Source organism: Capricornis sumatraensis, chromosome 5 (genome assembly GCF_032405125.1).
Source record: "Capricornis sumatraensis isolate serow.1 chromosome 5, serow.2, whole genome shotgun sequence".
NCBI lineage: Eukaryota > Metazoa > Chordata > Mammalia > Artiodactyla > Bovidae > Capricornis > Capricornis sumatraensis.
The window spans coordinates 37,743,343-37,768,081 of NC_091073.1; the positions used below are offsets into that span (position 1 = coordinate 37,743,343).

At 40.1% G+C, this 24,739-nt stretch overlaps 1 protein-coding gene across 2 annotated transcripts in view; it reads left to right on the top strand.

The window, feature by feature from the left end:
* The window catches only part of ABCB1 (ATP binding cassette subfamily B member 1), a 105,545-nt gene that overhangs the window by 19,053 nt on the left and 61,753 nt on the right, over nucleotides 1–24,739 (top strand). For both annotated transcript variants that reach the window (XR_011144941.1, XM_068972811.1), the window contains exons 5-8: nucleotides 10,656–10,707; nucleotides 12,995–13,186; nucleotides 13,617–13,788; nucleotides 21,081–21,205. Coding sequence is in view for 1 of the 2 variants with exons in the window: in XM_068972811.1 (XP_068828912.1) it covers nucleotides 10,656–10,707; nucleotides 12,995–13,186; nucleotides 13,617–13,788; nucleotides 21,081–21,205 (541 nt within the window). In the remaining variant the exon portion in view is untranslated. The remainder of the gene's footprint in view (nucleotides 1–10,655; nucleotides 10,708–12,994; nucleotides 13,187–13,616; nucleotides 13,789–21,080; nucleotides 21,206–24,739) is intronic.

The following is a 24,739-nucleotide window of genomic DNA, read 5'->3' on the forward strand; positions in this document are numbered from 1 at the left end:
TGCTTCAAATTATGTGAATGCTGGTAATGAGTTGGGCTAGAGAATCTTACTGTGTGTCTGAGCTCTGTAAAATTCTCATGTGTTTGTTAAGCCCCTTCAGAGGGAGTGGCCAGAAGATGCTGCACCACCTTTGGACTGGCACCTTTCTTCACAGCAGTCCCCAAAAGGAAATGCTGAGGGCTCTCTGTGTTCATTGGTTCCCGTGCATGCTGTAATTTAGCAATATTCTTTGGAGTTGTTACCACCTTACAATGCAAGGATCCTTCAGTGCTCTGTGGTAGCTCAGCTGACTTTATATGTACATCTGGGACCCCTATTGATCTTACTCATTTTTTAATTCAGTCCAGACACACACTGATCTAACTGTGGGAGGTGTTCCACGAGCCACGCTGTGCACCTGCATGCACTCCATGGAGGGCCGGTGCTGAACCCAGCTGTGCTAGTCAGGAAATACTGGGCTGTTAACACACCTGTTGAAGGTTGGCCCAGTCTGGGAAGAGTGGACTATCACATGGCTCCCTGCAACTGGCAGAGCTGAGCTCTCATGGGCCACGGTAAACACACCTGGAGCTGTGTGGATCGGTCTCTTTCAAGTTTTATTTTTATTTTTGTAAATGTTTTCGTGTAAGTCTGTTTTACATAATGTTTACAGGTTATTTTCCATTTCCAGTTATTATGAAACACTGACTGTAGTCCCGGTGCTGTACAGTACATCCCTCGTAGCCCGTCTTACACCCGGCAGTTTTGTACCCTCCCCTCCAAGCCCTCTGCTGCCCCTCCCCTGCTCTCCCCCTCTCCCCTGCTGACCACTGGTTTGTTCTTTGTGTCTGTGAGTCTGCATCTCTTTCATTATGTTCACTAGTTTGTTGGTTTTTGTTTTAGATTCCACGTATAATGGGTAATATCATATAGGATTTGTCTTTGTTTTTGAGTTATTTCACTTAGCATAATGCCGAAGAAGTTCACACATGTTGCTGCCAGTGCCAAAATTTTGTTCTTTTTTGTGGCTCAGTAGTAATCTATTGTGTATGTATATATACACCACGTCTTCTTTATCCATTTTTCTGTCAGTGGACACTTAGGTTGCTTCCATATCTTGGGCAGCTGCAAGTAATGCTGCTCTGAACATTGGGATGTGTCTTCAACTGGTCTTTTTTTTTAAACTGCATTAACATTTACATACATTTTATCTCGATCACTGAAAAATTATTTGGCCCTTACTTTCATTAGAAAATAATCGATCTCTTTAAGTAGGAGTACTAACCATTACTGTGTCTTGGCTTTGCCTGGTCCATATTTACATGTGAGATGGACAGTAACCTGACTTGTTCCCTAGTAGCATATATAAGTTCTCAAAATGGTCCAGCTGTGGAGACTTGCTCCTCCTCGGCATGCATCTTCATAGATGTTCGGATCACAGAGTTTCCACCTGGGGATGTAGTTCATGTTGCATTCCTTGCCAGCCCTTCCCGTTCAGCTCCCTCTTCCAGTCTTGGGGAAATTTAGAGGAATATTTGGATGTTTTGTCTCTGTCTCTGCTACCTTCTTAAGAGATACTGTATCCAGTAGTTAAAAAGCTGGCTCTAGAGCATAGGACTGCCTGGCTCTGAAACTCCACCTTTGCCACTTTTTAGTTAAGACGATTGGGGATTATTTTCATACTTTAATTTCCTCATCTTTGGAACAGTTAGATAGCAGTAGAACCTACTTCATAGAATGACTGTGAGAATTAAATGGATTCCTCACTTAAGGCTCACAGAAGAGGGTTTAGTCATGAAAAAGTGCTCAATTTTGTTAATCTTTGTAATAATTATCAACAAAAAGCTCATGTTTCCATGTTCCTCACAAATGAACCTTCATAACTTGCAATGATACGGTTCCTTATCTCATTTCATCTTTTCAGAACTCTGTGATACTAACTCAGTTTTTATAGTTGTTGAAAGGCATACTGCAAGTCACTCAGTACCTGTTATAAATGTGAAGCCATCCTTTTCAGGTGCATTTCCTTAGTAACTGTGGACTGCTAGCCATGCCTTTCAGGGAAGGCAAGGGCCTCAAACTATGGCCCGTGGGCCATATCTGGCCTATTGCCTCTTTTTACGCCATCTGTGAGCTGAGAATGATTTTTGCATTTGTAAATCACTGGGAAAAAATGAAAGAAAAATATTTTGTGACACATTATAAAATAATTTGAAACTGAAATTTCATTATCTACACATAAAGTTCTAGTGGAACAGAGACATGCCCGCTTGTTGGCATAGTACCTATGGCTGCTTTCATGGAAGCCACAGACCTTACTATGCTATTTATGGCTACTCCCTTTAGGGGAGTTTAGGATGGAGATCAGAAATGAGGCACTCTGTGCTCTGGAGAACTGGCAGAACAGGTCTTCAGATAGATGTTTTCAGGATTTGATCTTAGGAGCCCAGTTCTTGCATCTCCTCAGATCTAGAAAAGCACTTATTTCCTTCATGGTGACATTAGTTTCTCTTGACTAGCAGAAAACCTTTGCAAAGATAAGTGCTTGATTGCGTGAACTCCCCCTTTACCAAAATTGAATATATACTGTCCTTCCCTCGCCACTTCTTTGGAGCAGTTTCTCAGAGCTGAGGTGCTATTTCCCAAACTATAGCCCTCATTTTGCCTAAAATAAAACTTAGCTCACAACTCTCTTGTGCATTTTTTAAAAAGTTGACAGAGTGCTCTATGCACCAGCAATAGTGTGTGTCCTAAAGGAGCATTTCCAGCCCCCAGGAAACTTGGTATAATGGGTGGAACGGACAGGAAGCCAACCAGTGCAGTTGGATATGAGTAGTGCTATGATACAGAGATGCACAAAATATTTGGAAAGGAAAGGATGGGTGTTTGGCTCCATCTAGGAATCATTTGAGGCTTCCAAGAGGAGGTGATAACCAAGTTTGGTCAGTTGGTATCTCTCTCATGCACAAAGTAGACATGTTCTGTGTAACAAGTGAAACATTTAAAAACAAATGTTAAATAAAAAACAAAGCTAATACCCTTCTCTCACCACTACTCCTGATTGCCTCTCCCCTGTCATATATCCTTCTGTGTCTTTATGATTTATCTCTATAGTAATTTTTACCCTAGGACAGTCCGTATTCTGTTATAAACCTGTTTGCCGATGTCCTGAAATTTGCCTGGATGGGAAGGATTTCAAAGGTTTTGATGTTGGTCCTGGAGACGAGGGCAAGTGAGCTTTCTGATGCTTGCTGGTGGGAGAGTCAGCCTTCTGGGACCCCAGACACTCTCAGATCTTTCTTCTTGTCCTTCTCCAGGTGGAACCTCGTGACCTCTTCATGGGGCAGACTAGGTACCAGAGCCTCCTTGTTGGACAGGAAGTATTCCTTGCTTAAGGAAGCTTGGATTTGCTAAGGCTCTTGAAAGTCTGGGAGTTTCACAATAAACATAGGCTTTAACTAGACAGTCATAAAAGCTTTTGAGCGAGCATGTCCTTCTCTGGTGCTGTGATAGACCTCTTATGAGCTTTCTCCTCTCGTAACACCTTTCTCTGATTATCTTTTTGTTGTGGACCTGATTTCCTGATATCCTCCCTTGTATCTCCATCTTGTTAGATTTTGCCTTTGCTTTAAAATCTCTGTTGACTTGGGCCTTGTGAACTCTGGTCCTCTTGTTTGCACAGAGCTTAACCAGTCCTGCAGTTCTGTAGTATCCTGTGAGTTCTCATCTTCCTCATGAGACTATGCACTGCTGGAAAATGAGCCTGAATAAAGGGGATTGTCATTTTCAGACATGTTGTGTTAAAGGTGACAGGTTGGGTACAAGTGCAAACGATGTCCAGGCAGTTGAAGGTAAGAGACTGGATCTTGGCACAAAGAGTAGGCCTAGAGATTTAGCATCACTTGAGTTGAAGGGATGATAAATCTCCTGGGCCAAGATTTATTGGGAATTTAATATCTTCTGGGCTCTCTTCTTAGTGCTTTATGTGTATTAATGCCTTTATTTCTTCATGGGCATGAGGGTTGATACTGTTATTATCTATACATTACAGATGAGGAAACCAGGGCTCAGAGGGCTGAGTATGTTTAATTGACTGAGGTTATAGAGTTGCTCACTAATTGAACCCATGCAGACCAGCCCCAAGTCCAAGGAATCAGGTAGACAGAGGGACACCCAGAAAGGAAGACACTGGATTACATGTTAATCCAGAAATGAAAGTATGTGGGGGAGATCTGTCATGTCTCATGGTCTGAATGTCACCCAGAGGTACCCTGAAAATAAGCTCTTGATTATTTGTCTCTAGGGGTTCAATTAATGGTACCTGGATGACTTTTCTTTTTCTCCATAACTTTATCTTGGCTGGTTCTGTTTAGTCTCCTACCAGACTGTGGGCTGAGGAAGGGAGAAAAGGAGACACTCAACTTCTGAGACAAGTCAATAATTCAGGGAAAAAGGAAAAAAAAGTAGAAATAACTTACTTTTCTATTTATCTTTTACCATTTCTACTCTTATCTCACTAAAACTCATATGAGGAACATGAAAACTATTTGTGAAATGCCAGTAATCAAAATAATGTCTGTATTCCGCTGCTTAAACTATGAACACATAAAGAATATGCAGATCTTCGGCCTGTGTCCTTGGTGTTGAAAATTAGAAAACACTACCGTCAGTGTCATCAAGGCCAGCATGATGAGTGTGTTTCCGACTAGAATGATAGCTGATATTTCAGTTCTAAGTACTTTGTAAAAATTTCCATGATGGTTGTTTTTTTTTTATTTGCTCAAGGATTTTCTCTGCTCCCAAGTATTTCATTGGAAGAATTCCTAGAAATTTCTGGAAAAATCAAATAGCAAATAATGGCAAAATATTTTGCAGTAAGTATATTGTTTAATGTGGCAGTTTATTTTTTAAGTTTGAGTAAAAACTTAAAATATGTCTAATTTTTCTAGAATAGTAGTAGTAGTGTAAAATAGTTTTTTTTTGTTACTATGGGGGAGAAGCTTTTTTAAAAAAGTAGGTTAGTTACAGTGTAAACTCTATTAAAAGTAGCAAAAATGAAAATAGATAATACCTGACCCGTCCTGGGTGCTTAAGAAGTGAGATGAATAAATGAGAGACCAAATCACAGAATTTTATAGATGAAAAAGAGCCCAGAGAATCATCTGGCCCAAACCCATAATTTTATAGATGTAGAAACCAGTGCTCAGGAAGTTGAACCAACATGGCCAGAATGGAATTGCTTGCTAGTGGGCATTGCTGAATTCCTGGGCCAGGAATCTTGCCTTTTATTCTGGTATTTTCTCCCCTCTATTGGGGTTTCAAATTCTGCCTAAAATTGAAGCAGACGCTTCAAACCCAACTTTTCATTTGGTCTTTTCTCTCCCTAAGATGCCACCCTGTGGACTTACATATTAGTGTATCAGGCAGGGGAGCCCCTAGGTACCGCTTCTCAGGCCAGGAGTGACTGTGGCTCCCAGAGTCATCTCGGTCACCTGCAATGAGCCCAGCTACCCTGCTGCTGCTGCTGCTGTTGCTAAGTCGCTTCAGTCGTGTCCAACTCTGTGCGACCCCATAGACGGCAGCCCACCAGGCTCTGCGGTCCCTGGGATTCTCCAGGCAAGAACACTGGAGTGGGTTGCCATTTCCTTCTCCAATGCATGAAAGTGAAAAGTGAAAGTGAAGTTGGTCAGTCGTGTCCGACTCTTAGTGACCTCATGGACTGCAGCCTTCCAGGCTCCTCCATCCATGGGATTTTCCAGGCAGGGGTACTGGAGTGGGTTGCCGTTGCCTTCTCCACCAGCCACTCAAGTGCCAGAGGGGAGCGATCATCTAAGCAGAAGGTCCGAGTTGCTCTTGCTTGTGTCTGAAAGAGCTTCCTGCACAAGATAACGGGAAAAATTGAGTCATAGCATTCTTGAGCCAGAATGGCCCTGACAGGCCATTGAAGGCAGTGGTTTCCTCATGTCTGTGATCAGAGAATCCTCCTGTGTGAATGATGTCTGTCATAGAGGCTGCCTGGGGAAAGCAGCTCACAGAGAGGCCTCCTTGGTTGAGAGTGGTGGAGGGGGACCTCTGCTAATTGGCTCTTGACCATCCGGCAGCAGTGCTGAAGTTGCCACATATGTCGCCACCACATATGTCCCTGCTCAGCCTGTGCCAGTCATCCTTTTTCTTCCCAATTCCTCTCTGTGCTTCCACTCATCCCTGCCCACTAGTATCCAGTTCTCCACACACTCCCAGGAGGAGCTTTAAAATATTTTTTTGAAAAAATGTGTTTCAAAAATGAGCTTTTACAAACATATGACAGGTCACATCTATGCTCGATGGTTTTCCATAGCCTGAAATAAATACATCTACTGGCCTACTGGCCCATCTGATCTGGCCCCCTCCTGCCTCCTCAGTCTCATTGCTTATTGTTTTCTGAGTACAACCCACTGACAGTGACCTCAGTGTTCCATGAATACTCTCATTTCCTCCCTGGCTAGGGGCCATGTAGAACCTGCCCCAGCTTCTTATCATTTATTTCTCTCTCAGAAAGACCTTTGTCCCCACTCCACTCCAAAGTTACTGTAGCATCACTGCTTTATTTCCCTTTTATGAGTTATTATACTTATCTTGTTGATTTATTGAGTTACTTGTTTATCCAGTTCAGTTCAATCGCACAGTCATGTCTGATTCTTTGTGACCCCCATGGACTGCAGCCTGCCAAGCTATTACAGCTTCTCAAATGGGAAGAAAGGTATAACAGAAAAAAAGTTCCTATCTTAAGTTAACTACCTTAATATTTTAGCAGTGCTACCCTATCACATGCAGTTTGGGGTCTGATAGTGAAAGGATTTCCGGCTTGGACAGAAATCCAGTGAGATTAGAAAAGTGGCACTCTTGTTCTAGGTTGTGTCCAGAGTATCTGGAACAGTGCCTGATGTGTGATATGGTTTGAAAACCCCCTTTATAACATAATCTTAATTTTACCAGTTAGGAAATCACAAATTTATCCATGTCACATACTTGTCATTTATACTGTTATTAAGTCTTCAGTAGTTAAAACTACTAAACTTATTGAGATATTTGGGTCAGATAAAAATGTAATTAAATGTGATTCCAAAATGGTATGAAGTCTTTAGTTGTGATGCTGGACAGTGTTCGGTGGTTTAGTCATTAAGTCGTGTCTGACTCTTGTAACTCTAACCCCATAGACTGTAGCCCGCAAGGCTGCTTTGTCCATGGGATTTCCCAGACAAGAATTTTGGAGTGGGTTGCCATTTCCATCTCCAGGGGAACTTCCTGACCCAGGAATTGAACCTGAGTCTCCTGCAGGTGGTCTCCTGCATTGCAGGCAGAAGCCTGTTCAGTTGTAGGTTTCTTTACAGTCTTGCTCGGTTTTAGGAAAGGCCTTCCTTACCCCAGGTAGTAAGGTGGTGGTCTGCTGTATCTCTGTTTAACCCCACAATATGCAAGACACATGTATAAAATAGAATGATTGTTGGAATGTTCTTATAAACGGTCTGCATGTTGCTGGCTCTGTGACATCCTTGAACGTCTTTGGAACAGGCTCAAGTACAGGAGACAGAGCAGCAGGCTGTGCACCAAGGGTACAAAGATAAATGACATAGTCGTGTTCTCTAGACACTCACACCAGTGGAAACGGGAGGAGGAGATGGGTATGAACCGTGGCCTGTCTGTTCTAGGGTTGACTTAGTCAGTTGAATCGTGCCTCAGTTACTCTGGAACCCTGTGAGTCACCCTGCTGGAGATAAACCACTTGGGAAGAGGTCATACTGAGCTCATGCGTGAAGGACCAGTCTTTTCCAGGAGGAAGACTAGGAAAAGGCAGTCCAGGCAGAGAGAGGAGAATGAAGAAGGGCTTAGAGGAGCAAAGCTGTCAGCACTTCTCCCCTCCATCTCATCTCTGTATGTGGACAGTGGCTTTTTGTCTGAAAGGACAGAGCTTAGTCTCATGAAACTGAAGCAGCATCTTTTGTCGTGCCCTGTTTCCTCTCCAGTCCCAAGGGCAAAGGCTTCAGGAACGTCATGATCAAGCAGACTTGGGCTCTGTTTCCTTTTATGCTCTGGTATCCTCGCCCCCTACCCCCAACCCCAGATGGTGACTGCACGGTGCCATAGCTACTGGGATGAGGAGAAAGTATGGGGATTTAAAAAAAAAAATCTGGAAAGTCATTGTGTGGCTTATTGTGGTAAGATTGCAAAGGGACTAATAGGGCATGTTATGGCTCTTGGACTTTGTCCTTTATCCAGTGGACTGTCGTTTAAGGTTATTAACAGAGGCAATATAATTACATTTTTGTTCCCAAATAGAAGATGTGGTGGCAAGATAAAGATTTGATGGGATTAGGCGAGCCAGTTAGGAGGCTCTTGTTAGAGCAGATGTAAGAGGTGATGGGGAGCTGAACCAGACATTGGCTGTGAGGAAGGAGAGGATTTGAGTGGCTCCCGGACAGATGCAGGAGTCACTGAAGGTGCACAGGTGGCAGAGGCCACCCTGGGGGTGAGTGTACAATTCTGAGAGGCAGTAGCATGGAGGGAGGAGAGGGCATGAGGAACTGGTGGATAAGAGTAAGAGAGAGGGATCAGAGTTATGGGGGGATGAGGAGAATGAGGTTCTGGAAGCCAGGGGAGAAAGTGGTCAAGAATCTAAGCAAGTATTTTATTAAAATAAAAGCTACACTTAAATATTTGACTTTTCTTGTTGGGGAGGGATTAATTAGGAGGTTGGATTATCATGTATGCACGACTGGATATAAAATAGATAACCAACAAGGATCTACTGTGTAGCACAGTAAACTCTACTCAATATGCTGGAGAATCTGAAGAAAAGTATATATAGGTACATATACACACACACATATACATGTACATATATATATGTACACTCATATACACATAATGTCTACTAGTTTTTATATACCATACCTAGGGAGCCTGGATGATCTTTTCAACCATGTATCCACCTCCTTCCGTCCACACAACACACCCATGCTCCTGCCAAAGCAGCTTACTCAGTCTTCACACATGCAGTGTTCTCTTTGCCAGAAAAACTTTTCCTCTTCTTTCCCGTACCTGTCAAGAGCTCACGCACCTGAACCAGGCCCTCTTATGTTGCATTGTAACTTTTGAAATGACTACGAGATTTAAAGTGTGCTCTCTGCATTGATCCAGCCATCTTGATTATGATAATGTATTCTACAAAAATATTCACCATATATAATATATGTGGACAGGTATGTTTAATGGGGCGTTGCATGTAACAGTAAGACTGGAAGCAACTGAAATAGATGAAACTTGGAAAAAACAAAGATACACATATACACACATGTGAAAGTCACTTGGTCGTGTCTGACTCTTTGCGACCCTGTGGTCTATAGCCTGCCAGTCTCCTCTTTCCATGGAATTCTCCAGACCAGAATACTGGAGTGGGTAGCCATTCCCTTCTCCAGGGAATCTTCTCAACCCAGGGATCAAATGCAGGTCTCCCACATTGCAGACATATTCTTCACTAACTGAGCCACTGGGGAGGCCCCATGTACACACATACTGACATGGAAAATTGGCCACTGAATGTGAACTGTGATTCTGTGTTTTAAAATAAGCATGTATGTATATTGATGTGTGTGTAAAATCACATATAGAAAATAAAATCTGAAAAAAATTCTCACCAGAATATGAACAGTGGCTAGTGCATGCACGCACGTGTGTGTGTGTGTTTGGAGGGAGGTGTTATAGTTTTAAGGTACCTTGTCCCAAAACGTTAACATCTGCTAATACTGCATAATGAGCTCACTGGTGTTTATTACATTCTTCTTTGTATCTTACATTTTAAAAATAAAAACTGAAGAAATGTGTTGTTCAGTTTGAAATACTAAATGGTTTAGGGTCAAGCCTGCACTGTTATTTATCAGGACGAAGCCCACAGAAAAGATTTTTCTCCATGTCATCTTAGAGTGGAATTTCATAAAACATTTTAATCCAGGGAAACTAGTATCTCGGCTGACAGACTCCTTCTTAATCAATGCAGCTTTCCTCTCACAAATAAGCTTCACTGAATTTAGTGTGTGTGTGGTTGCACACAGCCAGTAGTAAAGGATTTGCACAGATGCTTATAGATAATTGCAGTTAAATTAGTTTGACCTGTTTTTGTGTAAATTGTTAAGTGACAGCAGTTTGATTCATTTTTACACGCTCATCTTTCTGAAACTTCCTCATTGGTCTGTGTCGGGTCTCAGTTGTGGCATGTGGGACTTTTGGGGGCGCGTGGGCTTCTCCAGTCGGGGCGCCTGGGCTTCCCCGGTTCGGGCGTCTGGGCTTCTCCTGTCGGGGCACGTGGGCTTCTCCGGTTGGGGCGCCTGGGCTTCCCCAGTCGGGGCACCTGGGCTTCTCCTGTCGGGGCGCGTGGGCTTCTCCTGTTGGGGCGCGTGGGCTTCTCCAGTTGGGGTGCGTGGGCTTCTCCGGTTGGGGCGTGCGTGCTCCAGAGTGTGAGGACTTAGTTGTCATGCACAGCATATGGGATCTTACTTCCTTGACCAGGGATTAAACCCATGTCCCCGGCGTTGGAAGGCAGATTATTAATACTGGACTGTGGAGGAAGTTCTATTTATATGCATATTTTTAATGGAAAATAAAGAAACATAACAGTGTATGTTTGTTTTGTGGTGAACTAGGTACTACAGACAGAACAGAGTATGGCAAGAAGCTGGAGAAGGAAATGACCACGTAAGTAGACATCTTTCTACTATCGCTAAGCCTTTCTGTCTTAATCCAGTTGTAATAAAGTTTAAAATTTTGCACGATTATAATAAAGATTCAAAATTTTGAGGGGAGCAACATCATTGTTAGTTTTTTAGGAGGATACAGTATAGGTGTTTTTCTTAAAAGAATTTGCTGCATAAAACACTAAAGGGAAGGCTGAGCCCGGATCAGACTGATGTATGCATTGGTAAATATAGAATATCATCTGCTGGGAAATTAGAGGGGTTCAAAGTGAGCTTGTTTAAAATGCAGTTAAGAATCACATTATTTGCAATGGCTTTGTATTATTAGTTTGCTTCTTGGCTGGCTTTAGTCATAATATAATGAGATCAGTTAACAGGATTTTTTAAAATATAGGATCTTTTTCTGAACAATGAAACGACATACCAGAATAAATATAGTCCTTTTAACCTTAACTCACTTTGGAAGCTTTCATTAATGATTTACCTACCTTGAAGTTTGCTCTCAGAACAGCTTATAAAACATGTCCAAAGGTATGAGTTGGTGATTCAGAAGAAAATGATTTCACACTGTCCTGTAAGTACTCAAGTAGGTTTGAAGAAAATGGGCATATTTGACCATATTTTGAAAGTTGAGAAGCAAACACTTCCAGATACTCTTATGGAGAGGCACTTTTTTAATATTGATGAAAAACAGTGTCTTATAATCATCTTCAAAGTGAAAGTTTCTCAGTCATGTCCAACTCTTTGTGACCCCATGGACTGTAACCTGCCAGGCTCCTCTGTCCATGAAATTCTCCAGGCCAGAACACTGGAGTGGGTAGCTGTTAGTTTCTCCAGGGAATCTTCCCAACCCAGGGATCGAACCCAGGTCTCCCGCATAGCAGGTGGATTCTTTACCATTTGAAACGCCCAGGAAGCCTGTAATCATCTTATAAATGCTTAAATACAGGTATTTTTTTTCTGAGTAAATGCAGACTGGTGGCTTACAATACATTAGCTCATTTTCAAAGCACACGTTTCACTTGTTAAATGAGGCTTGTTTTTAGCTATCTCTTGCTGTATCATTAACACTTGGATAATAAATATTGAGTTATATATTAACTAAAATTTAGTATTCTAATTCTGTCTTCTCTGATAAAGACATTGTACATGACCAGGTATAACTTAGGGAAGATACGTTTACATCAGGCTGTGAGCATCGATATCAGCAACTATCTGGTTATTACATCACCATTTTTATAGTTTCTGCATGATTCATATAAGTTTTTTCTTTGAGGGTGGCAAGTTGTGAACTTTTAAAAGTGGGAATATTGGAATCTTGTATTTCATTTTTGAATGTTTTTTTTTTAACCTAAAAAGTAATTGCTGAGTGAGGCACATGAGTTGTTCGCTTTTTTCTGTATGAAGACTCAGATAAGGAAACACAAATTTGGCATTTCTAGTTGATCAAGGGTCTGGTTTTAGAAGATGCTCATTTTTTTTATCATTAGAATTTAAACTGGGGGGCCTGCTACTTGATTCACTAAGCATTTCAGGATAATTCATGATGGCCAGTTGGGCAGATGATATAAAAACATTTTTTATTCTCAGTTGTCTGGCAGATTAATAATCCAAAAGGTCAGGTGACCATCTCCATCTCTTGGTTTCACTTTCTGGCAAGTTCTGTCCCTTCTTTCCATTCCCCAGTGTGCAGAAACCATCCCAAGTGTTCATCAGCTGATATAGGGGTAATCCAGGTGTGCAGGATGACACTGGTAGACCTCACCTAATGCTGTGATGCTTTTAGGCACCACTCACGTCTTTCACAATAACTGGCATTCTCTACATGCTAATTGTGTGCCAGGCACAGACGCAAGTGTTCTTATATATTACTGTGTTACAGTTCTTTTTCATGGCCATGTTACGAGGCATAGGGGATCTTAGTTCCCCAGTCAGGGATTGAACCCATGCCCTTGGCAATGAAAGCATGGAGTCTTAACTGCTGGACCGCCAGGAAAGTCCCACTGTGTTACAGTTCTTATCTCCATTTTGCCAGTTAGAAAACTGGGACTTTGAAAGGTGAAGTCAGCCTGTATCGCAGTTAAGAGCTGGGATTTGAGCCAAAACAGAAAGCACACTCTTCACCATGACATTCTACCAGAGTGGCCGGGGTTGGATGCTGACCATCAGCGTTGCTTTGAAGGAGGGCAAGGTTGCCAGATGACTGAAAAGGGCAGGGCAGGGGGACTGCTGGGGACAGTGCATTGATGAGAAAGTGGCGTGTGTGCAGCTTTCTTCTTGTTTTCCAGGTACGCCTACTATTACTCTGGAATTGGTGCTGGCGTGCTTATTGCCGCTTACATCCAGGTCTCGTTCTGGTGTCTGGCCGCTGGAAGACAAGTACACAGAATCAGAAAACAGTTTTTTCATGCCATCATGCAACAGGAGATAGGCTGGTTTGATGTTCATGACGTTGGAGAACTTAACACCCGCCTCACAGAGTAAGTACCTGGGTGTGTGTTGAACTCTGATGTGTGCTTCTTATTCTTTTAAAATGGAAGCGAGGTCATAAAATGTGTCAGGAGGTAACCCCTGGAGGTAATGCCCATCCCTCAGAAGTAATTCTGAAACTAAATTCCTTCTGAGTCTTGATCGTGCCTCATGCGTCTTTTTGTTCCCAGAACCCTGGCAGGCCATGAAGAGGTCCTGCATGACTGGTAGTGAATGAGGGGTTGGACTTGCCAGACCCAAGACATCCTGTGGGAGTGAGCATTAGGGCGGCGACATGATACTTGCTGGGAACATTCCTGAGCAAAATCCTAGATGTAAACTGATTACCCCACACTGAGGCAAACAAACAGTCAACTAGAATCAGGAGAAAAGTTCTGGTGTTCATAATCCTGATGTTTATTTCTAACACTGTTCTTTCAGTGACGTCTCCAAAATTAATGAAGGAATTGGTGACAAAATTGGAATGTTCTTTCAGGCAATGGCGACATTCTTCACCGGTTTTATAATAGGATTTACAAAAGGTTGGAAGCTCACCCTTGTGATTCTGGCCATCAGTCCTGTTCTTGGCCTGTCAGCTGCTATCTGGGCAAAGGTAGGTGTGAAGCCTGTGAATCCAGGCTATTAAACTTCTCCACCCTCAAAAAACACCCCACAACTCCTCCAGTAGAGGCTGTTTTTGTCACATGATGACCCCGACACTGACGATGACGTTAAATCTTCTGTTCAGTCTTGGTGTTAAATCTTCTGTTCACAGTCAGTGGGAATAGGCAGATGTGAGCTCACTGAGTTGTCCCCACCCAGACTCTGTGCTGTTATTGGGGGAAGGGAAAGATGGAGCTCTCCCGTCTCCTTCTCTGCCTTCATGCAGAAGGCATGCTCGGCTCTCGGAGAGCTGTGTCCCCGGTAGACAGTTCCACGTTCACAAGTAGAGCTTCAAGTTCAGTGACTAACACGTAAGTCTCATTCAGTCACCATTATTGATGTCAGTGTTTTTGTAGATTTTATTTATTTTGTTGGCAGAACAGTTTTGTCAGCATTATAAATGGCTCTGTGTTTATACATACTTAAGTCCATTGGTGTGAAGACAGTTTTTTAAAGAGGTTTTTTCTAGCCCCTTGTGCACGTACATCTGAGGTCTGTGGTTCCCTCTCTGTCACGAAAGCAAAGCAATGCAAATGGCCCTCCCCACTTCCGCAGGGAGGCCTTCCTCTTGAGACTGGGTGTGGTGTTCATTCTAAATTGATTTCCTGTAAGTATAGGTGGCTGAGGAGAGATTGGCCTGGTATGTAGTTTCTTAGAAAAATGAGAGACAGCGCTACACATTCACATGGCAAAAGGATGTAGAATAACAGAGGGCCAAGCAAACCCAAGCCTAACACAAAACAAATCAGGCTGTATTAAGAAATTTAAAAATTTAACCCTGTGGGATGGATATTGTTTTGCTGTTATAAACGGTAACTGCCATTTTTTAAAGTATCTACTGTGTCGGGCAAATACATATTTTTTTCTCTTTTTTAAAAAATTTGTTGAAATGCAGTTAGTTTACAATGTTGTGTTAATTTCTGCTGCTCAGCAAAACAATGCAGATATACATATATATATGTTATTTTTCATATTCTTTTCCATTATGGTTTATCACAGGCTATTGAATACCATTTCCTGTGCTATACAATAGGACCCTGTTACCCAGATTCCACTTTTTTTAGGTTAAAAAATCCCAGGGAATTTCAGAGTATAAAATAACAACATATGTTAATCTCCCCCCAAATTAGTAGATGTTAGTTATACTTTTTGCAGTATTTAGCTATAGTATTTTCTACATATGAAGTAGAAGTTTATAGAATATTACAGACTATTTTCCCCCTCATTCTATCATATTATCTTCTTCTCCAAAGGCATGAAATACATGTTCTTGTAAAGTTTAGACATCATCTCATTTAACAGAAGAAGAAATTGAAGTTCTGAGAACTCTTATTAATTTATTTTTCAGACTAACACAAATGTTTGAATGGTGTTCTTGGTGGCTAAACTGCATCTCTGTTGACATATTTAGCAAAAGCCTTTGTTTTAATTGATTTTTCTGTTTACTAGCATGTTAGGCAAGTCAGGTGACAGATTCTTCATATCAGTATTTGCTAAAAAACTGTTCTAGAATGTATTAATGTTTGTTCTAGTTAAGTTAGGGGGAAAAGCAGTAAGTTAATCTTTTAATAATTAATTTGCATTACTTCAGATACTATTTAATAAATGGATCCTTCAGTTGTCCGGTTGTCAGTCTTATTAAAAAAGAAATGAGGCCTGGTGGAGGAAGCTGCTTTGTCCCCGTGATTCTGAGGCTCTCTTCTGTACCTCAGAGGCCACGGGCAAGAAGGCAGAACAGGAAGAGGCTTGGCCCCAGCAAGCTTCCTACTCCAGAAAGCCTGTTTTGATCTCTGCACGCAATTCTTTAACCCAGCCCAGAGACATCGGGTCAGCTAAGGGGCAAAGGGAGGGGAAACTACCATATCCTACTGATACAGGAGGTGGTCCAACCTTAAGAACACTTTCACTCCCTCAGGTAGCAGAAGCAGGGGCCCCAGTAACTGCAGACAAACCATGCTGACGAAAGTAATACCACAAACACTCTGAATGTAAAACTGCTGCTTGACCCACAACTCACAAAAGTAGGTTAAGAATTATATGCTAAATCCCCAAAGGGTAAGTGCTTGCTAAAATAAAAGACTTTAAATAGGACCCAGAGTCTCCTAACATAATAGATATCACGCCCAGATTATAGTTAAAAGAAGACCATTTGTCATACCAAGAACTACGAAAATCACAACTTGAATGAGAAAAAACACTTAACTGACAAATGCTGATATAATTCATATGTCAGTATTGTTTGGCATGGACTTTGGAATAGTCATCAGAAAAATGCTTCACTAATCAATTACAAATTATCCTAAAACAAAAGGAAATGGACAATATCAGCAGTGAAAGAGGAATTAAGAAAAAAGGACAGAATGGAATTAGATAACTGAAAGGTACAACCGTAGAACAAAAGTCACGATGGAGGGGTTACTCTTGTTGAGTGAAGAGGACGGGATAGAGTCAGTGGACTGAAAAGAGAATAATACAAGTCGCCCAGCATGAAACAGAAAATGAAAGCGCCTCAGGGACCTGTGGGACAGTAGTACCATGTGGAACATTTGTGACCATCAGAGTCCCAAAAGAAAGGAGAGGAGTGAGGCTGAAGGAACATTGGAAGAAATAATTGCTGAGAATATCCAAGGTTTGTGAAAGACAAACCTTCAGCTCTGAGAAGCTAAGCTAACCTCAAACAGGATAAATCCAAAGAAATCCATTCTAAAGCACATCATAGTTAAATCATTGAGAACTAAAGACAGAAAAAGTTGAAATTGGCTAAAGATGAACAGCACATTACCTACAGGGAACACCAATTTGAATGACAATATATTTCTTACCTGAAACCATAAAGACCAGAAGGAAGTGGCAAATTATTTTTCAAGTGCTTAAAGAAAAGACCTGTGGATACTTGGTTGAAGTATTTTTTAGGGTTGATGGGGGAGATGAAAACATTCCCAGATCATGGAAGACTATAGAGGAACTTTGCCTTAGCATACCTCCTATTAAAGACTGGCTAAATAAGTTCTTCAAACAGAAGGAAAGTGATACAAGGCATGTTGGAGCATCAGGAAGGGAAAAGGAACAACAGAAAGAGCAGGAATTTGGGCCTTTCTTTTCCCAGGAGATTTCTAAATCATATTTGGTGATTGAACCCAAAATTATAAGTGGTAAAATGTTGATACCAGTAGATTTTTATGTCACCTATGAATATTGTGATATCCAGAACAACTAAGATGAAATAGTAATTAAAGAAATCTATTTTGTAAGTTCTGAGCTCCTGGAAAAGAATTCTCCAGGCACAGTCAACTTTTACTGGAAAAATTTACTGGACATTTAAAGAGGAATTGACACCAATTTTATTCAGTCTCCCCTAGAAGAAGGAAGACTTTATCTGCTTTCCCCAAAAGCGGGAACTCTTGCTCTTTGAAAACCATGTAAAGGAGATGAAAAAACAAGCTACAAGCTGGGAAAAAAGTAACATGCACGTCACATATCTGACAAAGGATTAGTCTTTGTCTAATATAAGGAACTCTCAAAATTTGATAGTTTTTAAAAAAATCACCAAAACTACTATTTAATAGAAAAACCTGTAATCACTTTTTAAAATCCAGATACATATTAGAATTATCTTGGAATTTTTTGAAAACTACCAATGCCCAGGTATTGCTTTTTTCCTCCAGAGTTCCAGATATGTTTCTAATAAGCAACCATGTTTCAAAACCACTGGACTGTATAATGATCTTTAATTTTATTTAGTTTGTTTCACTTTCTACTTCTTATTCAGTGCTGGCATATCATTTAGTTTGTGTTTTCCAATTTCTCCATCTCTTTTTTTCTTTTTTGATGTTCTTTCTCAAGACTTTTTCGAGCATAGTAGAAAAGCTTTTGTCTACATATATATATAAATAGTATGTATAATATATATTTTTTAGAAAACTTACAAACTTTTGCCGAACTGAAAAAAATTGATGACATTTTAATTCCACTTGTTTGACTTAGTATAAATAGAATGCTAGATTTCTAATTAAAAAATAAATATGCCACAAGCAACAAAGGTTTACTGTATAGCACAGGGAACTATAGTCAATATCTTGTAATAACCTGTAATGGAAAATAATCTGAAGAATAATGTGTGTTTATGTATAACTGGATCAGCTTGCTGTGCACCTGAGACACTGTAAGTCAGCCATACTTCAATAAAAAATATATATATTAAGGGAAAAAAACAATCCCAAATGAGATTAGAGAATGGGCAGAAGAGATAAACAAACGTCATCAGAGGGGTTATACAGGTGGTAGGTCAGCACATGAAAGGTTGTTTAACGGCATTAGTAGTCAGTGAAAAGCAAATTAAACTGCAACGAGATAGCATTACACATCTACCAAAATGGCTAAAATAAAAGTAAAACCCCAAATGCTGCTGAGATGCAGAGAAACAGGGTCACTCATGTATTATTGGTGGGAGCGTAAAATGGTACCCAACCTGAAAAAATAGTTTGCGATTTCTTACAAATTGAAACGTGCAATTACCATACAATCCAGCAGTTGCATTGGACATTTATCTAAGAGAAATTATGTTCATGTATTCACTCAATCTGTATTCAGGTGTTCATAGCAGCTGTATCAGTAATAGCCCCAAACTGAAACAACCCCAGACACTCTTGAACAGGTTACTGGTTGAGCAGCTGTGGTACATCCAGTGATAAAAAGGAAAGTTGTACTGATACACACACAACCTGGATGAGTCGCTAGAGATTTGTACTTGGCGAAAAAGGCCAGTCCTGAAAGATCACACACCTTATGCTCCATTTATATAATATTTTTGAAATGACAAAATAACAGGCAGAACAGCTTAGTGGTTTTCAGGTGTTAGGGATGATGTGGAGGGGAGAGAAACAAGGAGTAGGAAGGGAGGTGGCTGTGGCTACAAAAAGCAGGACTGAGGGATCCTTGTGATGGAGTTGTTCTGTGTTGTGACTGTCGTCACATGAATCTAGCAGATGATAACATTGCTTGGAACTAACACACACACACACACACACACACACACACGAGTGCATGTAAAACTGGTAAATCTGAATAACATTGAATTAATGTTGTGTTAAATTTTTGGCTGGGATCATGTTCTGAAGAGATGTTGGAGATGTTTGGGGAACACCAGATAAAGGGTTTATGGGATCTGACTGTCTTCCTTAGAACTGGCTTGTGTCTACAATTATCTCAGAATAACAAGTTTAACAAAATAAAGCATGTATAAATTATCCCAAACAAAATGAAATAACAACCTACACTGAACTGGAAAAAAGGGACAAAGATGAAGGTCAAAACATCTGTCATGGTCAAAACTATTACTTCTAAATGTATTGGTTTCAACAATATATAGTGGCCTGTGTTAGCTTTTAACTTAAAGGAATAACAATTTCATGTGTCTGGCACTGGTACAATTAGGCTTTGTTAAAAAAAAAATTAGCAGCTTTTGGAAGAAGGGATGAGTTAGTGAAATTTGATATCGTTTAGGTGGGTGATTGTAATAATGGAAGTATCACCGTTCTGTTATTTTATATTAGAGGAACAGTAAAGTTCAATTTTCACATCTCTGAGAGTATTTGAAAGTGTGTTTTTTCTTTCAACAGACATGATCTGTTAAAAAATAAAACATTTCATGAACATTCTACCGTAGTCTTGCCTAAGGATATGCTTATCATTATGGAAGGTCATAGAGAAGCCAGGTTTATTGAATCAGTTGGAATGGTACTTGATATTTCAACAATAAATTAGAATAGCACATTTTGAAACCTCTCATACAAAAATAGTTCTGCTAATCTTCTGTTGTCAGCTGCTGCTGGTGTGGTTGATGGCTGAGGTTTTCAACAAGAGCAGAGAAGCAGAGCTAAACTGTATTGTAGGCACCTCTTGCCTTATGCAGACCTGCTTGTTCAGGGATGACAGTGATCTCCCTGGGTCAGGCCCAGCGCTGTGAGCAATTCTGGCAGATATGATAGGGCAGCCCTAGGCGGGTCATTCTGAGAGGTCAGGAAGGTCTAGAGCATCGGTGGGTTGTTGTTTGGGGAACCAAAGAGGAAGGTGCACACCGTACAACATCTGCCATGGAACCTGGTTGGTAAAGGTTCATTTGCCCTCAGCCACCCATTCCTGCATCTGCCGTAGCTCCTTTACATTTGCACACAGCAGAGGAAGAAATGCACTCTTAAAATCAACACAACTTTGAACTTTTTCTGACAAGAAGGAATAGGCTATTATTACTTATACAAATGAGTCCACAGATGCTATAAATTATTTATTGAAAGAGTATAATATATTTACTCAGAATTTGATTTGAATTCTTGTGTTCAATATTTAGATGGTTGACTAGTCAAGCATTTCAGGTAAAAATAGTGGTCCTTTGCCCTCGTCAGTTGACTCAGTTTTACTCACAGGGCCCTCTGGGATTCCACACATGTCGGTGGCTGGTTTTAGAGAGAGATTCACTCCACTGGCCGTTGATTCATGCTGTGAAGCCTTAAATCCTGGATATTGCACTTACTAGCAAATGACTTGACCTCTTTCTTGTTCCATTTCCTCATGTATTGACGGGGGAAAATAATGCCTACTTCTTGGTACAATTGAGAAGAATCAGTGAAGGAGATCCTGTGTATATAAAGGACCTGGTACTGTTCCTTCCAGAGAACAGATGCTCAGGGACCAAACAGAAAAACCAAAGAGCGTCCATAAAAGAGGCCTCCATGGTGGCCTAATGTGGTGCTGAGAAACCCTGCTAGAAGGAGCTCTGCTTCCCTGCCATTGGAAGCCTCCCTGAGGTCCTGTCACTGCATAGTGCTTGGTCCCTGTGTTCTCCTGGCCTCCTACCTTGGTATTTCTGAACCAGAGTATACTTAGCAATTGCTATGTTGAGTACAGCTATTTTTTTGATATACTGCCCCATTTTCTGTATTTATTAATGTTTAGAGTATACACTTTTTTTAAGATGTAAAATCTCCCCCAAAGTCCCAGATTTATTTATTTGTATGAGAATCCATGGCGTATAGTGAGAAAGTTGAAATTTTACTTTATTATATACCATCTCAGTCCAAAAAGAAATGGCTATAATATGTATATTAACAAACAGGACTTCATAACCAAAGATGAGTAAAAGACTTATATACAGTACAGTATACTATGTACCAGCAGCATTTGTGTACAAAAGGTAAAATTAACTTGTTAAAAATTTAAATTATCTGCAATTGCATTTTTAAACAGATACTGTCTTCATTTACTGATAAAGAACTTTTGGCATATGCAAAAGCTGGAGCAGTAGCTGAAGAGGTCTTAGCGGCTATTAGAACTGTGATTGCATTTGGAGGACAAAAGAAAGAACTTGAAAGGTTTGAGTCTCCTTTTTTAAGTTGGTAGAGATGTTAAATTCTGTCATCTTAAATGCCCTTCAGGTTGAAGGTGATGATTATAAGGTACTCTCTGATGTATATGTTTCCTTAAATAGCTTCTTGGATATATTACAGCATAGTTAATATTCTGGAGAAGTTGTGATTCTAATTGTTGTAATTATTCTTATATCTGCTAATTCAAAGTGTTTTCTAGAGTCTCCTAGGTGGATAGTGAGATAAAATAGTTTCTTAAGGCTGAAACATAATTAATATCTCTGATGATAATTTTTCTCCATCAAGTTAATTCTTGATTCTCTATGAATGAATATTTTGTGGTAGATGGATGGGGTTATTAAGTCAAAATAATGGTTACTTCTTGGGGAGGTGAGGGGTTGGTGATAAAAGTGGGGCACATGGCAGGGGCATCTTGATTCTGACGTATTTCATGACCTCAGCTGTGCTTACATGAGTGCTCACTGTACACTCTAAACTGTACACACTATGTTTGGAGTGTACTTTTCTCATATGATATATTTCATACCCATAAAGATATCCTCTGAGAGAATTTGTGATAGCTATGTACCTATCATAGTTCAGAGGAAAGCAATATCTGTGCTCTATCTCACTTTTTGTGAACGTTTTTGCTTTTGCCTTAACATGCGTCTGACTAAAAAATGGGAAGTCTTGCTTCATTGCCTTGCAAATAACCAGTCAAATGAAGCCCCTCTTCTCTTGGAGCTTAAATTCTGGCAGGGGGAGGGGACAGATACAAACAACCACAGGTCAACAAGATATCTAATGTACCAGTTGGGGTAAAATTGGTTCAGTTCAGTCGCTCAGTTGTGTCCGACTCTTTGCGACCCCATGAATCGCAGCACGCCAGGCCTCCCTGTCCATCACCAACTCCCAGAGTTCACTCAGACTCACATCCATCGAGTCAGTGATGCCATCCAGCCATCTCATCCTCTGTCTTCCCCTTCTCCATTAGAGTCATGGGGGTACTGTTTCAAGAGTGTATTCAGCAAAGTACTTTCTAAATAAATGTCTGAGTTGACACAGGATGAAATTTTGAACTTTGCGTTCATTTCCAGTTTTTCTCAATGGAGAGGTGTATCAGAAAAAGAATCTGTTTACCAACATGGGGCGACAAATCTTATCTGATTCTGCTTAGTTATTGCACCAAGGGAAAGCATCTCTCCGTAGAAATCAAAATTGCAAGCCTCACCTTCAGGTGCTGCTAGAGTTTGAATTTATAATACTCTGAGGACCAAGGAGCTCTCTCTTCCTTAAGCTGAGGGTTTCACATTAAAAGTGAATCCGAGTCCATTGGTAGCACTAGGGTGTTGGGTAGAAGAAATTTAAAAGTTGCTGAAAATTTGTGAACTAAGCAGCTAAATTAAAAGTTAGAAAAAGAATAACAGAGAGAAGGAAGTGTAAGAAGGATAAAGGATTAAGAGCAAAAACATTTTAATAGAAAATAAAGATAAAGAAGCAAAGGGTTGACAAAAAATCATTAACTAATTTTTATGAAAATATGGATAAATAATGAAGTAGTATTTTGCAGGTTAAATCAGGAACAAAATGCAAGAGAACAAGGGAAAACGTTGCTACAGATTTTTTAAAATTTATTTTAAGAGTTAACAGTTTTATACCAGTAATTAAAAATCCCTGATGAGATAGATTACATCCCAGAAAAATATAGGTTAAAATTCTCACTTAAGACACAAACTTGAGTAGAACCATAATCATTAAAGGAATTGAATCCAGTTTAAAATCTCCGTCTTTTGCCTTTCATATACATACACGCATAAACACGCAAAAACCCACCAGGTCCAGATAATTTTCCAGACAGATTTTACCAAAACTTCAAGAAAGAGATAACCCCATCTTACAGAGATTGTTTGAGAGAATGAAAAAAACTGAGTTCACTTTATGAGGCTAGTATAACCTTGACATCATTACAAGATAGCAGGTTTATGAGAAAGGAAAATTATAAGGCAGTTTCATCTAAAATATAGATGCAAAAAGCCTAGATAAATTATTTGCTAAATGAATCAATGTGAAAACTATCATCAGATTAAAACAAATTTCTGAACCTGATGGCTTGATCCCATAAGTGCAAAGATGATTTAAAATCCATGAATATAAGTAACCACACTAGTAGATTGGAAGAAAGACATTTTGTTTTGATGGATTAAGTAAAAGTATTAATTACAGATGATTCATGACAAAAGCTTTCTTAATTTAATAAAGAATATGTACCAGATACCTACAGGAAATTTTATTAAATGGTAAAATGTTAATAGCATTCCTTTAAAATAATGAAACAAATATGTCTGCTAGCATTATTTCTATTTAGGGTTGTACTGGTACAGGATAATAAAATTAAGGAAAAAATAACAGTAAGAATAATAAAAATAAAGAAGAAAAGTTATTAGGTTGCTAGACAAAAAGCAAAACTGTCATTCTGTATAGAGTATGTGATTGTCTACACAGCAAGTCCAGTAACAGTGTAATAAGATCTGCAGACCAACAGTGTACGGGAAGGCCCCTGGGTACCTGATGACAGTTCAGGGGTAAACATGGCATTCCTGCGAACAGCAGTGAGCAGTTAGAGAACATGTAGTATTCCGTCAATTCTAGGACGCACATTTTTCTCTTTCAATTCATCATCTCTGAAATTGAGACAAATCCTATAATCAGAGCCATCTTACAATTGCTGTGGGTCTGGATAGAGAAGCTGAGTTCTTGCAGGAAGGATTTGTGTTTGCTTCTGCCACTCACTGGGGGCACTATTAACCTGAGCCCGTGTATATTACATTCTTTGTCTAGGAGTTTTTGAACCACACTGGTGAATTCATATTTTTCAGACCTGTATAAGCATTGCCTTTTATGGTTCCAGTTCCCAGGGGACATGTTTTTCCCCCCACCCTTCATCTGTTGTCAAGGTTGAGACAGCAGGTTCTCCTGCTGTCACTTTCCATGGTGCACATGCTTATTATATTGAGGCTGTAGCCTTTAGGGTCCCTGCTGTATATGGAGTGTTCTATTAAACTCCTTTATTACTGTTGCATAAAATAACATGATTATAATACTTCTTAGATTAATGGCATCCAGAATTGAAGAATATGATAATTTTAGAAGACATTATTAGCAATGAAAAACTATAATGATGTATAACCTGGATGTAAGGAGGGAAAGGTGTCAAGTCCGATATTCAAAACTTAGATAAATCTTATTTTAGTTCACTGAAAGTTTAAAGGGATTAAAAGTATTTTTTAATGGAGAGATCTAAGTAATTAGATAGTGATTACAGCCATGAAATTAAAAGACACTTACTCCTTGGAAGGAAAGTTACGACCAACCTAGATAGCATATTAAAAAGCAGAGACATTACTTTGTCAACAAAGGTCCATCTAGTCAAGGCTATGGTTTTTCCAGTAGTCATGTATGGATGTGAGAGTTGGACTATAAAGAAAGCTGAGCACCAAAGAATTGACGCTTTTGAAGTGTGATGTTGGAGAAGACTCTTGA